The sequence below is a fragment of the Akebia trifoliata genome, chromosome 1 (genome assembly GCF_017979445.1).
Source record: "Akebia trifoliata isolate Shusen 1 chromosome 1, ASM1797944v1, whole genome shotgun sequence".
NCBI classification, from domain to species: domain Eukaryota; kingdom Viridiplantae; phylum Streptophyta; class Magnoliopsida; order Ranunculales; family Lardizabalaceae; genus Akebia; species Akebia trifoliata.
This window is the reverse complement of record NC_141375.1, coordinates 33,142,430-33,160,231: the sequence shown is the minus strand read 5'-3', so window position 1 is coordinate 33,160,231 and position 17,802 is coordinate 33,142,430. Positions and strand designations below refer to the sequence as shown.

The 17,802-nt window shown below is 34.5% G+C and overlaps 1 protein-coding gene across 2 annotated transcripts; it reads left to right on the top strand.

The window, feature by feature from the left end:
• Positions 1-8,517: 8,517 nt before the first annotated feature.
• On the top strand, positions 8,518-16,610 carry LOC147411911 (putative cellulose synthase A catalytic subunit 1 [UDP-forming]). 2 transcript variants are annotated; one of them, XM_086453700.1, is made up of 14 exons: positions 8,518-8,811; positions 10,079-10,274; positions 10,418-10,599; positions 11,471-11,594; positions 11,687-11,873; positions 12,800-13,066; positions 13,152-13,497; positions 13,642-13,779; positions 13,871-13,996; positions 14,109-14,321; positions 14,427-14,691; positions 14,809-15,005; positions 15,097-15,447; positions 15,649-16,610. In XM_086453700.1, exons 1-14 carry the CDS (start codon positions 8,737-8,739, stop codon positions 16,234-16,236), a joined length of 3,255 nt encoding a protein of 1,084 aa, XP_086309826.1. In that variant the 5' UTR covers positions 8,518-8,736; the 3' UTR covers positions 16,237-16,610. The 2 variants fall into 2 exon arrangements, with proteins under 2 accessions (XP_086309826.1, XP_086309815.1); XM_086453689.1 differs by having other exon boundaries at positions 8,518-8,817.
• The last annotated feature ends 1,192 nt before the right edge of the window (positions 16,611-17,802 follow it).

The following is a 17,802-nucleotide window of genomic DNA, read 5'->3' as shown; positions in this document are numbered from 1 at the left end:
ACTGCCTGTACTCAAGAAAATGAAAATGATGGGGATGATGTAGGAGAGATTTGATGTTTTAGATCATAGTTTTATAACTCGGCTGAGTCGATTTGACTTGATTGTATTTTGAATTGACTCAGTTCCAAACCACTATGAAACTAACTATTTTTGGATTATGAGAAATGGACAGAAGAGAAAATAAACGAGTTTCTCTTTATTTCTCTTGGTTGGATTGTTAAGTGGGGGAGAGAAGGGAAGAGAAAAAAAATGTGAGTTTTCTCTCTTTAAAAATGGAGAGAAACCCTTTTAAAATAACTTATAATTCCAACTCTAACCCTAGATCTCTTTGAAGGCATTTTAAAATTCTAAAATTTTCCCAATTTCTTTTTGGTCAATCCAAACATGATCGAGAGAAAGTTGATGAGTTTCTCTTTTCTCCACTTCTCTCACCCTAAACAAAATATAATATTATAAAGTCTTGATAATGTGACTTGCCAGGTGGCATACTCAATCGACTTCTTAACGTGGATAAATTTGGGAACCATAGATATGTACATCTTGGGATACACATTTTTATGGGAAAATGTAATCATGTATCCCAAAGTGTATAGGTCTATGGTTCTCAAACTTATCACATCATGGAGTCGATTGAGTATGTCATCTGACGGATCAAATTATCACGACTCAATATTATATACTCAAAATCTTATTTTATTTTTTTGTAAATCTTTTTAGATTTAATATATTTTAATTTGACTCATTCAAGTCACCGGCTTGACACCATGGACATTTAGAGTTGAGTTGAGTTTTGAAACTATGATTTAGATTCAATTGGTCTTGTGGTGGAGATTGTCCTGTCTACGGCATAGTTGACTCAATATTATTGCGTACTCATGAAGAGTAATTAAGCACAGTTCAGGTGGACTCTCATTCCTTCCCAACCACAAGGGTCTCTATCTGTGTGTGTGTCACATTATATATTAAAAAAATGACTCTTATAGCCTCAACCCACAGTCGTCCATGATTGAGATATATAAAACAAAATTTTCTTACATATCAGTTCTTAATATTTTTTTATTTTTTTATAGGGATTAATATTATTCTTTCAAGATAGATACAAGTTTTATCTTTTGGAATCCCTATCATCTCAACAATTTGTTTGATGGAGAACCTCAATCATGGGTTTAAGCTAGTATTTCGATTATTTTTCTTAAATTTATACTTGATGGGTATGAGATCTAAAATTGGATTGAACCAGTGGTCTGATTTTTTAAAAATGGATTTGATTTGTAAAAATGTTTTGATTTGATGCAAAGAGAACCACGATATCCAAAAGAACCTTAAGTTTTTAACGAAACCATGGTTCGACCGTTGAATTGAATGAACCAATGGTTTTGTGAATCAATTTAGGACACTTCAAGATAAGATCATGACCAAGGTCTTTATGAAAATTGATTTGTAAATAATTCAAATCAATCTAACCAAATTAAATTGTCGTCCAACCATGGTCTGGTCAATTTGAAAAGGTTTTCGATTCAGTTTTTAAAACGTTAGATGATCGAATCTACTATAAGAGAATATGATGCATGAAATACATTGTATCATTATCAATGTATCTCGTCACAAAAGGAAGGAAGTGATGGAGAATAAAATATTTAACAATATCTTTTAAGATATTCTACATTAGGAATTGTAGATAATTGGTATCTCTATATTACTCTACTTTCTATTTCTAGGATTTTTGTAATTATCGTCCAAGAATTATCAATAAAATTCAGATTTCTTCATCTATTGTGATTCACAACATCCGAACCCCTTGATGATATGATGTTATGTGTTATCACATCACATTAAATATTTATTCAATTTGTACAAATTTGTTGTCTAAAAGTATACATCTTACCTCGTATCGATAATTTTACCGACCAATCTTTATCCAAACCTTTGTTAATAATTCAATATATGACAAAAAGGTGATATGAGAACATTAGGTATGATTGAGATTTGTCATTCGAAAATTTGGCAAAAATTGAAAATGATCAATTTTATATTATAAAAATAAAAAAAATTAAATCAATTTTGTCCACAATACGTTTTGAATACATAAAGTACCCCGGACGATCATGTATGAGGCCAAAGTTACTCATCAGGGCATGTTTTTAAAATATTTATCAAAAGAACGAGAGTTATTAATTCATCATCATTATCATCTGCGTCTTACTCTAATGATTTCAAGTCCTAATCATGAATCCAATGTATCATCCAATTCTATTTAGAGTTATATCTTCTGCAACTTATGATCAACAAAGTCTTGCTGGAGTGACCTCAAGCTTGGGCCTCACATTGTACACCCTGATGTGAAAGTGGATAGGAAATATAATTGCTTTTCACTCGTTTCTCGAGGAAATCATTATGGTTCTCATACACTTTCACGTCAAGGTGTGCGATATGAAGTCTAATCTTATGGCTTTGATGTCTCCCTTATTAGGGGCCTTATGGCCCATAAATCACAGACATATCTTTGCATATCTATTAAGAGTGGTCCCAAAAGCAGTGGTCATAACTTCAACAACTTGTTCATTTTAACTGCCTCGAAATGGATGAGTTCTTGTAAAATCTCTCTCATTAAAGATTGGATGGAGAAAGTAACAAGTTTGTTGGGCTGACAATGATGGGCTTTCTCATGTAATCTGAGAATTTTTGTATTATTTTGATGTGGGGTTGGGCCTTTAAATTGCTACCTCATTTTCAGGATTTGTGTTGGGGGAATCACACAACAAGAGGGGTTAAAGGATGAAGGGGACACAGTTGTTGTACTGACTGAATGACATCTGTCTCACTCCTTTGGGTCCACAAATCCAAATGAATGATTTTGGCTCTCCATATCAATCTGATTGGTGATTTTAGCTAATGTGATCAAGAATTTTTTTAAAATGGGCTTAAAACTCAATCATGGATTTCTTTAATGAACTCCATGATTTTTTTTTTTTTAAAGGAAAAAAAAAAAACCTCAGTTCCAACTACTAGACTTGAATTCAAGAAATAAATGTTGTTTCATCTTATAAGTTTTCCCTTATGAGCATGCCTATTAGATTTAGGTTGATCACATACATTGATTTTAGATACTAAAAATCTTTGTTGCATCTAAGCTGTAAATGGGCTAGGCGGCGCTTGGGCCAATGCTAGAATGAAAACTTGTAGCCCAAACCCAGCCAATGGACTGGTTGGGTCAGGCTATACAAAAAAAAACTCACATTTCCTAACCCAGCCTACCTATATTTGGGCCAATGTACGGGCCAGATTGGGCCAAGCCCTTTTATTTCTTCTTTCTTCTGGAAACACGCTATTCAGACCATGTTTCCTAACTATTTTTCTAAACATTTCTAGTAAAACTTTTTTATATGTTGTAATTACAATACATGCCATGTTAACAATCAATCCAGTACTCAAACTAATATCATTTGTGCCCCAACCTTGATGCTACGGTGTCCGGCATCAGTAATAAATTATGAAAAAAGTATAAATAAAATGTTGTATCACAGCTCACAAGTGTTGGGCGTAGTAGTCAAGGCCTCCCAAAACAAGGGTGAGTTCAAGCCCGGTTGTTGGCCACCACAGGAATTTATCCCGACTTTCCCCTAGTATGTGTGGTATGTGGGGTATCATATGTATCCAAGGGATTTAGAGGAGAAGGACATACATCATATTTAATTATTAAAATACAAGGTGCTAACTTGCTAAGTTGATTAAACTCCATGAATAGTAATGTCATGACTTGGGTTCAAAACCTGTTTTAAATGACTAATTACCGACACCAACGTTGCTTGCCTAGCCAAAATAAAGTAAAAGATATACATCTCACGCTCACACCTATGCTACCCAATTCGTTTTTACTGGTCCAAATCACGAATTGGTAGGAAGCGAAACAATTTGCTGTACAATTTGTATTGGATTCATAAAATCAAGTGAACCACAAACCCAACGAATTTTGGTCGAATTTGACGAATCAAATATTTTTTTAATTGATAATTTTTTTTTTCATTGTTCATATTTAAATTTTTTATTATTTTACAAATTTATTTTTATTTATCTTAAAAAAATTTAATATTATAATTATAATTATAACTTGCATACTTGAATTATATAAATGCACAAGCGAACTAAGCTAACGAACCAATCTAAAAAACCAAAGCAAACCCAAAAACAAAATTTCTCTACCTACCCCTACGAACCATGTTCATTTTTGATTGACGAACCACAAACTCCTACCTCAAATTTGATCCCATCGTACGGATGAACCAGATAACATAGGCTCACACTACAAAATCTACCCAACACCACGTCTCCCTTATGCCAAGTGGCAAAAATTGTTTTTGAACATAAATATTGTCATTATTTATTGATATTTTGAGAATAAAGCTGTTACTTTAAAACATAAATCTTAAATGTACCCACCGTTACACTATATAATAGCATTTTTTAAAATAAAAAAATAAAAATAAATAAATAAATAAATAACTTTCCCCTAAAATGACTTATGAGATACCTTCCTTCAGTATAAATATACAGTTTCATTATAAAGGAAAAGAGAGCAATCGTCTCCAGTAGTAGCTGGTCCTTAACTCTTTATTATTACAAGAAAGAAACCCAACTACTTTTTAAATATATATATTTCAGTTGAAGTTTGTGTGAAGCAAATAGTAAAGACAGCATGAGTAGTTTGGAAGCAAATATCAATTGGTATCATTGTTGATGCAACTCCACTAACCAAATCCTTCCACGTGTACTCACTCTTTATTATTGAAACTTTGGTGGGTCCTTTCGAAATGATCAATTGTACCAAACCCAACATGATTTGATTTCAACCATCATAACGAACATGATTAGATGATCTCGACCATTCAAATTTATTGGATACTCGTAGGAGATTGATATGACCAAAACCAATGTGATCAAATGATGCATCCTAGGGATTTATCCTAGAGGTATATGTTTTCTTTTCATAGATCGTTTTAGTATTTTAACAATCAAGGTTTCGTGTTTTTTTTATGAGTCAACTAATCTCAACTTAACAAAATTATGTTTATCCTTCTAAGATAATGTTTACTAATCTCTTAATAGTAATTTTCTTTTTTTGTCATTTAGCAAAAAATAAAAGAGCCGTGATTTTTTTATTCAAAAATTTTCACTAGGTCTTCACTCGATGGAAATGGCAAAGGTAGAGAATCATAGATCTTTTTTTTTCGGGATACACAAGGAAAAAGATCTACGTTCTGTAACACTTACCACGTCAACCAAGTGAAAATTTTCAAGTCAAGAAATCATTAGTGAAAATAAAAATTCAATTTACACCAAAGGGTCTTGAACTTGGCTTCTTTTTGCATTTTGAGATTTCTTTATACCATACCATTTATAAAAGAGTCCAATAGGTAACAAAATTGACAATCAACCTAACTTTCTAATAATATTATTCAATTTCAACCCTTTAAATAAGTAACAACTTCCAATTATAAGTCTTTTTTATAGGATATAATTTAGCAGGGAGAAACTACAACTTGGCCCTCACCGACAATCCCATATCTCTTTGGGATCTAAATGTTGGATATCCATTTGTTTTGAAACTGATGACATGGCACCCTTGACGTTGATCTACTTAAGAATATTGTAAAAATTACTTAAATGCCATCATCCTCAACATTGAGCTAAAACTCTATAACTTTTTGGACAAATTATATTGGTAAAATATTTTTACACTATCTCAACCATGAGATTGTGTCTACATCTACCTTCAAACCTCAATGATAAGATATAATTATAGAGATTTTGCAGTTGTAACTTGTATTAGCCAGCAACGACGATTTTTTTGTCGCTACACCCTCATTAGCATTTATGTTTTTAAATTGCATCCCATTGTCACATAGCGGATTTAACATAATTTATCATATAAGTTAAAAAACTTTAACATTACATATTTTTAAAAAGCAAAAATAGAGGATTTTTTTAGCTAGAACTTGAAGATTTGAGTATTTAGGTAATTTTTATTATTAAAAAAACTTATTTTAAGGATAATTTAGAAATGCCTCCCAATTATTTTTTGCCAATATGGGAGATAATGTCCTATGCTTTTAAAGAGATGAAAAAAAATAAAAAATTAAATGTCCTCATCTTCAAATTCTAAAAGAAAATCTTATAATTTTCTTTTCAAAATCATTCATCTTTATTGCAGGATACGTTCTTGTGATATATCAACCGCTGTGATATTATCATACCATTATATTATTATGAATAAATATAATAAGGATTTTATTAAATTATATCATATAATAAAATTATTTGTGGTGTTTATTCATAATATTATGATGTGATAATATGGTAATATGATTGTCGTATAACAAGGTCCATCTTCTTAAACGTGCGCCATGTGTGCCGATGCTACGAGATCTTGTAAAGAGAAATAATTTTTTCTCATATTAAAATGTCTCAAAACGGAAGAGGGTACTTCTGAAATTTCAAGGAAGTTGAAGGATATTTAAAGGGATGACATGAGAAAATGGAATCCACCGACAGCTATTAGAGACTTGACACGTGGACAAAGACCAAATTTATTACCTACCGCAAATTTCCGGGTACGAAACTGGAGACAGGCTGTTAACAGCAAGAGCGCGTCTTTATTATTTAACAAAAAAAATTATTTTCTTTATATCATAAACTAATTTTTATTTCAAACATTTTCTTTAAGTGAGTCGGCTCGGCTCAAGTCCAAGACTTTGATAGGGATCTTATAGCATAACTTTCACATTTTGTTGAATATTTAATACATACCTTATATTATCAAACTCATGGCAACCATCCCTTAGAGCAACTCCAAGGGAGATACCCATACTCATTTATGGGTCATCAAGGGTTTATGAATAATTATTTTGAATATTCATGGGATATTATATAGTTCAATCGTGCTATCAAAAATTACTATTCATAAATATTTTAATATCTTTTTAACTCAATTCATATTTAAAAATGTCTTCGTAATGATTGGATAAAATTCAATGTGGAAAATTCTTACTGTGGTAATCCTAATCTCACTAGAGGTGGATGTTTGTTTAGAGATTCATCGAGTAATATGTTAATTGCGACCTCATGATACTCTGGTGATGGATATGTGTAATTATGTTGAATGTAGAGCAGTTGGTGAAGCTCTTTAACTAATCGATATCTTGGGTCTAACCTTTGTTATTGAATTGGATTATTTTCTTATTGTTAGAATTATTCTTAATAATGATTATCCATGGAAGTTTGATCATTGGAGTTGAAAAATAAAAGCAGCTCTCAACCTTTTGTTCTTAGGACATTAAACATGCGAGGAGAAGCAAACATTGTTCTAGATCAACTAGCAAATCATGCCTTAACAAGTAGATCATCTTCTATTTTTATTAGTTTTGTAGATCTTCTCTCTCTTGTAAAAATAACTTTTAATGGGGATTTTATTTTCTTGCACGTAAATTAATTTTTTGCTTACAAAAAAAAAAAAATCAAACTATTTGAAATTGAATTATTTTTTATTAATTGTTTGAATTTTTTCCCTTACAAAAAAGAAAAAGATAAATACCCAAGTGGAGAAACCCATTTTGGGTCTTTTAAATTTCATGACCCAAAAAATATGGTTGTATAGATAGTGCATTAGAGGCCTCTATTCTAGGTTCCACGACCCAAAACGACAGTTAAAAGGGGATGGATAGTGGGATACGTCATGTGTTGGATTTCCTCTTACCCCACTCTACATTAGTAAATATTTGATTTAAAAAAAAATCAAGGCTAAATTGATGAATCAAAGGCATGACTTCATGTGTATTGAAATAGAAAAAGTGTTGACTAAGTAATTTTTGTGTTTGTATTTCATCAATACTTCAACACACATGACATCATGCCATTGATTCATCAGCTTAGTACCTATTTTTCTTAATTTTAAATATCGATTCCATCTACACTAATTAAACTAAAAAATCTAATCTTCAAATCATAGTTAAAAGTATACCTTATTTTTAATCAATTTAATCTCGTCTATAATCTTTTTGTAAAATGATATCTACCATTGAAGATATCCGACTTTATCTTGATAGTTTTTTCTTTTTTGATAATCAGATATCTTGTAGACAATGGATCGAGCCCGTATTTTGGCTTTGCCCTGTCTATGGAATTATTTGAATTCTAAAATGTTTTTCAAACTCTAGATTTTCAAAATAACTGAATTACTATAATGGATAGAGGGTTAAAATACAATATAACGCCATGCAAGACATTGTAATTTGGAAAATGAATTTAACAGAGCGTACATAACTGATCCATGCACGAGTAAGCAATGAATCACGCTTTAGCCAAGCCTGTAGCCGAATTCAGAGCTGTAGCTAGCCGATCTCTTGCACAGTTGCACTAGTCGTTTGAGTGGGCCCAAGTTACTGGTTTAGCCGGTAATGGACACTAATTATTTTATTAACATAATAGTAATAATAAATAAAATAAAGCAGATACAGATAAAGCCAGTAGGGAGTTCACAGAGAGACTATTGGAGATTGATGGGCGTTGAAGTAGAGAGTGCCCATCGTTTTTCTCTTGATTAGGAGAAATCTGTTCGAGAGATCCATCACTGAGAGCAGAAATGTACTTCTGATCTGCGATATTCCACCTCATTTGACCCGAAATCTTGAAAAAAAAAACGTTAATTTTGGTTCTCTCACCCTCTCTTCTCTCTTGGAAGCCATGGAAGTAAACGCAGGAATGGTTGCTGGATCACACAATCGAAATGAGTTCGTGATGATTAGACACGATGGAGAGGTTGGGGTGTGTTTTACTTTGACCCATTCGATTTTCAGTTTCAAAATTGCTTTTTTTTTTTTTTTTTTTTTTTTTTTAAATTTTCTGCACGGGCGTCTCTGTTTTCATGATTGGATCCGATCGTAGTGAGTTTTGAGCTTAAATTTGGGATTTTCTTATGTAATTGGATAATGGGAATCGATTAAATCGGTTGTGGATTTAGATATTCCCGATCCAGAAGTCCTAAATTAAGGGGTTTATCAAGCTGATATCTTTTTTATAATTCTGGATTTTTTTTACTGTAATTGGTACAGTTAGTTGCATTTTCTATTGGGGGTTTCCAGATTTGAATGTCCCTATGAGAAATCTGAGGTTTTGATGGTCAGATTCTATGAAATTTGCTGTTTTTGTGTCTTTTTAGTTCAGATCCCATGGAGTTCCATGCCTGCTTTTTCATTTTTAGCTTGTGGCTGTAGTTTACGTGGGCTAAATCTGGGATTTTGATGGTTAAGTTCATTGAGATTTGTGTATATGGGTATCGCAGATGAGATCTAGTTGTACGCTCTAAACTGTCTTGCATTTAGTTTGGGTTTTGCAGGTTTGGTTGACTATGGCTTTGATAGTTTTTTAAGTCAATTTTTTTATTTATTCCTCAGATGAGATCTAGTTCTACATTCTAAACAGTCTTGCACTTTGGTTTGGGTTTTGCAGGTTTGGTTTAGTTGACTCTGGTTTTGATAATTTTTTCAGTCGATATTCCAGTTTTTTTTCCCCTTCAGTGAGATCTACTTAGTTTGAGTTGTTTTTGTGTTAGTCGGCGATTCTCACATTTCGGTCCTGGGCTTCTGTTTGTTGGACTGTGTATATGTCTAAATTAAAGTATTTTATTCTCAGTGAATTTGGTACTTAAGTGTGGGGGTTTCTAGCTAGGTTCTGTTAGTTGATTCCAAGATTCAATCTGTGTACGAATCGGTTGCTACGCAGGTCAATTGAATTGTATAAGAATGTTCTCCATCCTATTGAGATGTAATAATAACAAATCATGTCTCATCCATCACTTGTATAGAATACAATAATAATTAAGGAATAAATAATGTTATATGATTTTGTATACTAGCATTTTTTCTGATTCATTTCTAATGTATACTAGAGAGACCTATTGTGTTGGATTCCTAGTTTTGTTAACAATGCACAATCTTGTTTTGGTTCCTGTAAGAATTCTAATTGCTTTCTTTGATTTGATAGCTAAGGCTTAATTCTAATTGCTTTCTTTCTGTGGGTGATATAGAACAAGCCTGCGAATCTTTTGAATGGCCAAGTGTGTCAGATCTGTGGAGACACTGTTGGGCTTACAGCCACAGGTGATTTATTTGTAGCTTGCAATGAATGTGCTTTCCCGGTTTGCCGGGCTTGTTACGAGTACGAGCGTAAAGATGGGAACCAGTCTTGCCCCCAGTGCAAGACTAGGTACAAAAGACACAAAGGTTAGCTTTTGTTGGTTCGTAACATATTTGTCTAGTTGGCGTCAAAATATGTCTTCTATGGATCATAAATGGCTAATATCATTGCATTCGATCTTTACTGTGATTGTATTTTGAATTGAGTTAATGGGTTATGTGAATTTCAGGTAGTCCTAGAGTGGAGGGAGATGATGAAGAGGATGATATTGATGATTTGGAGAATGAGTTCAATTATTCCCATGTAAATGTTAAAGCAATGCGTCAGTGGCAGAGCGAAGATGTTGAGCTTTCTTCTTCTTCTAGACATGAGTCTCAGCGTCCTATTCCACTTCTCACCAATGGGCAGCCAGTATGTTTCTTAGAGCATCTGCACATACACATTATATTTGGTGTTTCTTCATTTGTTGGGTTGAATTATTTGTCTGCATCTAGTTGTATCTTTTGGTTTCTCAGTTTAGCCCTTTAATCTTTTTTAAATTTTATGGTTCCCTTCCCCAATTCTAGTGTTTCTGATTTTTCATTTCGAATGAGAGAACTTTGTGATGTATGTGCACATTCCAAACAGACATTTCTTGATTTTTTGTTGTTGTGTTTTTCCCATTTTTTTGTTTGGTACTCCACTTCCCTTGATATAAAAAAAATTCATACCTGACAGAAAATTTAGTCTTCCAATTCCTGATTTGCATTAGGTCAAGTCAATAAGAAGCATTGTTGATTTTATAAACAAGTGGTCAGTTGATTGTCAAGTGGCTTACTTCTTTTAAAACAGATTTTGAACATGGAGGCCTGATACCTGGCTTGCCAAACCAAGTTAACTTGGCCATGCTCTTGAGTTCTTGAATATTGATCACTACCCACCAACCAATGCTGGACATCATGATCTATTTTGATTCACATTGATTAAGAAGTCATAATCAGCTTGGTTTCACATTGCTTGAAAATTTTCTTATGTTTATAACAGAGCCTTACAAATTCCTAGTTAGCTTGTATAGGTCTCCTTGGACCATATTTTCGCTTTCTTTTCTTTTAATCTATGCTCTGAACAGAAAAAATGGAAATACAATAATTCTTCATTTTCAGTAAGCACCACTATTATCCTGTCAAAGTTTGAAAATATACTTGTGAATTTTCTTACAACAAGCAAATTATTTATTGAAGTGAACATGTTCTATGTTTGTTTCAACACCATTATTTACTTACCATACTTCTGACTTCTTCAGGTCTCCGGGGAAATACCCGATGCTACGCCTGACAACCAATCTGTGCGAACCACACACTCGGGTCCTTTGGGTTCTGGTGAAAAGCGTGTACACTCACTTCCTTATATCGATCCAAGCACACCAGGTACTACAGAATCTTTGTGAATAAGCTTCCTTTTGTACTCATTTGATTCTTTGAAGAAGCCTCTGATTGTGTTCTCCATCATATGGTAACAGTTCCAGTGAGAACTGTGGACCCTTCAAAAGACTTGAATTCCTATGGGCTTGGAAATGTTGACTGGAGGGAAAGAGTTGAGCGTTGGAAAACCAAACAGGATAAGAATACGATGCAAATGACCAACAAATACACTGATGGAAAGGGAGACATGGAAGGCACTGGATCGAATGGGGAAGATATGCAAATGTAAGGACTGGCTTGTTCAAGATAAAAGTTTCTTAAGCTCAACTTTGTTCGAGTACCAATATATTTCCATGAAATATCTTAAAATATTTCCATTTTGATAGGGTTCTACTGAGATTTTTTTTTTCATATGTATTTTAAGTGGATTTCACTATTCATTTCTCAGAATATTCCAATGAATAGCAAAGTTTGACCGACATAATCAAATTTCATGTATAAAATACCATATTTTGGTGGAAATATCTCATTGATTGATGAACAATGAATTTTGACTGAAATATTCTTTTTTATTTTTTCAATACTTATTCATAAAGAAAAAATTTCTTATGGATAGGACTTGTAAATTGTGCAAAATATTCATGCCTTAGTGCAATTAATTAGGATTGATTAGGTGTGTATATCATTTTACTTTGATCAATTCTAAGCATTTCAGCATGCAAATGCTATTGTTCACATTCAAATTAGTTTAATATACTAATAATTCCTTCATATATTTTTAATAGAAAATATAATAAATTCTGAACATAGTATTTAATAGACTTTTTTTTAGTTGAAGTTGGTGTTTAATATTTAAGTGTATCTAGTTAATGTGACGATTAATTTTGTTTTCATGTATGATATATTGTTTTTGGCTGTCAAATTCTTAGATTTAGTTACCCACTCCACGGCTTAACATATTGCTATTGGTCATATTTCCATTATTTATTGTAGTGTATGACTTATGGCTTTGTTTTCATGCCTGTTTTATCGTTTCCTAAAGTTTTCAATGAAAGTTTTCACAATATTTCCATTATTTCTGGAAAATCACATTTCTTTGTTGAGATATTTCTATAAAATATATCCGTTTTCCAAGCTCACCTAAATAGACACTGAAACTGAACTTCAATAAGTTGAATAGAGTTAAATAAGTCCATTTTTCTCTACTGCAGGGCTGATGATGCTCGTCAACCTTTGAGCCGGGTGGTGCCTATTTCTTCTTCCCACCTTACGCCTTACCGCATTGTTATCATACTCCGGCTTATCATCTTGGGTTTCTTCTTGCAATACCGTGTGACCCATCCCGTGAATGATGCTTACCCTTTGTGGCTAACATCAGTTATTTGTGAGATTTGGTTTGCCTTGTCTTGGCTTTTGGATCAATTTCCAAAATGGTCTCCTATCAACCGTGAAACTTACCTCGACAGGCTTGCACTGAGGTTGGTTAATTAAAATTCCCATCCTGTTTATGTTCTAGGGTTACTTGTAACGTATTGTTTTATTAATATTAATTTATTTTGACAGATACGATCGGGAGGGGGAGCCGTCACAGTTAGCTCCAATAGATGTCTTTGTTAGTACAGTCGATCCTCTCAAAGAGCCCCCTTTAGTGACAGCCAACACTGTGTTATCCATCCTTGCAGTGGATTACCCTGTCGACAAAGTCTCGTGCTATGTTTCAGATGATGGTTCAGCAATGTTGACCTTTGAAGCTCTATCTGAGACTTCAGAGTTTGCAAGGAAGTGGGTTCCTTTCTGCAAGAAGCACAATATTGAACCTAGGGCCCCAGAGTTCTACTTCGCCCAAAAGATAGATTACTTGAAGGATAAAATACAGCCTTCTTTTGTTAAAGAACGTAGGGCAATGAAGGTAAGTGGCAAACTATGCGATGGAACCCAGTGACCTATGTTTTGAGCCACCACATATTGATACATTTATTAGCACAGGTGTATCAATTTGGGATAGATTTGGTATTTCTCTTACAACTTATAGGATTGAACCATTTGGTTTCAGAGAGAATATGAAGAATTCAAGATACGGATCAATGCCCTTGTTGCCAAAGCGCAGAAAATGCCTGAAGAAGGTTGGACAATGCAGGATGGCACTCCTTGGCCTGGAAATAACCCAAGGGATCACCCTGGCATGATCCAGGTACATCACCCTTCCTAAGAATTATTTATTTGAAAAGTTCCCAAGGATGCTTTGACATCACTTTTTCCTCTCATATTGTTTGAAAATACAGGTGTTCTTAGGCCACAGTGGGGGGCTTGATACAGATGGAAATGAGCTACCACGACTTGTTTATGTCTCTCGTGAAAAGCGACCAGGCTTCCAGCATCACAAGAAAGCTGGAGCAATGAATGCTTTGGTTTGTACTCTAAATTTTTGTACATTATAGTTTCATTAGTTTGTCTGTATTTTTTGTAAGCACATTTTCCAGTAATCAATACAACTGCTTATGAATGTCAATTGTGATCCAGATTCGAGTGTCAGCTGTTCTGACCAATGGTGCCTATCTTCTGAATGTCGATTGTGATCACTACTTCAATAACAGCAAAGCTCTTCGAGAAGCCATGTGTTTCATGATGGACCCTGCGTATGGAAAGAAAACCTGCTATGTTCAGTTCCCGCAAAGATTTGACGGCATTGATCTTCACGATCGATATGCCAATCGCAACATTGTCTTCTTTGATGTATGTTTCACATCATGTTTAGTCAACCGAAAAGATTCAGCTCCATTATATGTGCAGTTGTGCTTAGGTTTTAGAATATATTCTTATTGTTGCCGTCTTTTGCAGATCAACTTGAAAGGATTGGATGGCATCCAGGGTCCAGTCTATGTTGGAACGGGATGTTGTTTCAACAGACAAGCCCTATATGGGTATGATCCAGTCTTAACTGAAGCCGACTTACAACCAAACATCATTGTGAAGAGTTGTTGTGGATCAAGAAAGAAAGGAAGGAGTGGGAATAAGAAGTACATTGACAAGAAGCGAGCAATGAAAAGAACTGAATCCACCATTCCCATTTTCAACATGGAAGACATTGAAGAGGGTTTAGAGGGTGTGTTTTTTGGGACAAATCCTCGAACTATCTCTTTTCCATTTTGATTTATTTTAGACTTCATTGAATGCTGGTCCACTCAAGCTGACATTTTAACCACATTCATCGTATTTTCAGGATACGATGATGAGAGATCACTTCTTATGTCACAAAAGAGCTTAGAGAAGCGTTTTGGTCAGTCCCCAGTTTTTATTGCATCCACTTTCATGGAACAGGGAGGGATTCCACAGTCCACCAATCCCGCATCTCTGCTAAAAGAAGCCATCCATGTCATTAGCTGCGGTTACGAGGACAAGTCCGAATGGGGAAAAGAGGTGAACTAAAATAATATTCAGCTTCTGTTGTGTGATTTTTGTTCTTAAACATGCTTTATTAACTGAGCTTTCTTTCTTTTTCTGCAATCAGATTGGGTGGATCTACGGTTCTGTGACTGAAGATATTCTGACTGGGTTCAAAATGCACGCTCGAGGATGGATTTCTATTTATTGCATGCCTCCTCGTCCTGCATTTAAGGGGTCTGCCCCTATCAATCTTTCAGATCGTTTGAATCAAGTTCTTCGGTGGGCATTGGGATCAGTTGAAATCCTGCTGAGCAGGCATTGTCCTATATGGTATAGTTACAATGGAAGATTGAAGCTGTTGGAGAGACTGGCTTACATAAATACCATCGTTTACCCTCTCACCTCCATTCCTCTGCTTGCTTATTGTATACTTCCAGCGGTTTGCCTCCTCACCAATAAATTTATTATTCCCGAGGTCAGCAAAAATTCATCTTATACACCCTTTTAGGCATATTTTTAGTATCACTCCATTGAAAAAAAAAATGGGTACATGTATGTATATGCCCAAAACACGACCACATCTCTATTTATTTATAATCCGTTTTGTCATTTCTTTTACAACTTTTGACTTAACAAGCACTGAAACCTGCTAAACTAGTCATAAATTTACGTGCAGATAAGCAACTTTGCTAGTATGTGGTTCATTCTGCTCTTTGTTTCAATTTTTGCGACCGGAATTCTAGAGCTCAGGTGGAGTGGGGTTGGGATTGATGACTGGTGGAGAAATGAACAGTTTTGGGTTATTGGTGGTACATCGGCACATCTCTTTGCCGTCTTCCAAGGGTTGTTAAAAGTGCTTGCTGGGATTGATACCAACTTTACTGTCACGTCCAAGGCATCTGATGAAGATGGGGACTTTGCAGAGCTATACGTGTTCAAGTGGACGGCGCTTCTCATTCCTCCAACCACCGTCCTTATTGTGAACATGGTGGGTATTGTGGCAGGTGTCTCTTATGCAATAAATAGTGGATACCAATCGTGGGGCCCCCTCTTTGGGAAGCTGTTCTTTGCAATATGGGTCATCGTTCATCTGTATCCATTCCTGAAGGGTTTGTTGGGTCGGCAAAACCGTACCCCAACTATCGTTATTGTCTGGTCAATCCTTCTCGCTTCCATCTTCTCTTTGTTGTGGGTACGTATTGATCCCTTCACCTCTGATGCTACAAAAGCAACTTCAAGAGGTCAATGTGGTGTCAACTGCTAATTCTATTGAAACCCATGAGAGGTAATCCAATCCCTTCTCTTTTTTGCTTGCCCTTGTGTAAATAACAAGATTTATCAATCAGGGCCCAATGTTATTTATTTTGTATCGTGTCTCCCCCAGTGTTTATCGATTCTATTAGGTCCCATAGGTCTCTTCCGTGTCGAATTTGATTTAATTTTTGTTGTGCAGTATCTTGATATGATTGTAGTACTTGTCAAGACGTACGCAGACCATGTTTATCAGTCTTCAAATTATGTATTGAGTGTGTTGGGGGAGTTATAGAAAGCTTTGAACTTTGTGTTATGATGGTGTCCCTTTTGTTTGAACTTACAGACTTCATAAAAAAAAATGAATTAATAAATGATTTATGTAAACTGTTGTTCCTTCTCGTTAAAAGCACTATTCTTCCAAGGAAAAATATTATTAGCAATTCGATGTGTACTTAAACCATCTTTCTCTGGAGTGCAAGAAACCAGTAAAAGGTCCAATGGAAACTCAGGCATGCAAATTTACAAGGTAGGTATGTTAAGGGGCTTTTAAACGACTGTCATTTGTGAGCCTTGAAAATTTTCAGAGCCCGTAAGTGAAGTAGGCTGAATTTGAACCTTTAACTACATATTAGACAAAGCCAGGTTAAGTTGGATAATAGTTGCCCAATTATAGTCCATTTGGGAGGACTTTTTTCCCTTCCATATAGGGGAAAATATGAAAAAAAGTAGGGAAATTCTCTTTGGTTGATGGCTCTTCCAGGCATCAAATTCTTAAAATAGCTCCAGAATCTACTGCCATGGGAAGGCATTTCAATTTGATTTTGAGCATAAACCGATCCCAGAATCTGATGTTACTTTTGATTTGGATTATAAAAGTGATCCTTCCAAATTAAAATCATAAACAAATGAAAACCCTATTTTTTTTAAGGTTTCAATTACCTTGTTTCTTTCTTTTGCAAAGTTACATCTTTCGGTAAATAGGGAGATTTTTAAAATCAGTTCTTAAAACGTTAGTTGATTCAATCGGTTCGGCGAAGGACCACTCAATGATAAAAGAGTTCATAGTAATTCAATGTTCTGAGCACTCTTGTGCAGAAGATGAACATGGCTATGCGATTTGTCAAAGCTATGAGAGTGGGGGGCAAAACAAAGCGAAAATGAGAATGTCCACTTGAATAACACAAACTTAAGTGAGAATGTCCACTTGGATAGAAAATTTTGCCCAACTCTATGACAAAATTCAGCTTGAATGATATGGTTACAATCACAAATTTATTAATAAGGGTCCAATGGTTGATGCAAGCTGTTTGACTTCGTTCTTAAATGTGACTAACATAAAACGAACCAACATATATCCTCACCTTCAACTTCATGACAAAAATCTTCAATTTCTCCTTCCCAAACCCTATCTTGCTCTCAAGGTTTGATTTGAAAATTCAAGTAACAAATTTAACAAATTTTACCAAGTTGAAAACTTGAAAGCAAGAGGTATTTTAGTCTTTTTGTAAAAAATATATCACATTCGATAGACATCCAAGACAATACAAGGCATCACCACCGAAATGACTAAGGGACA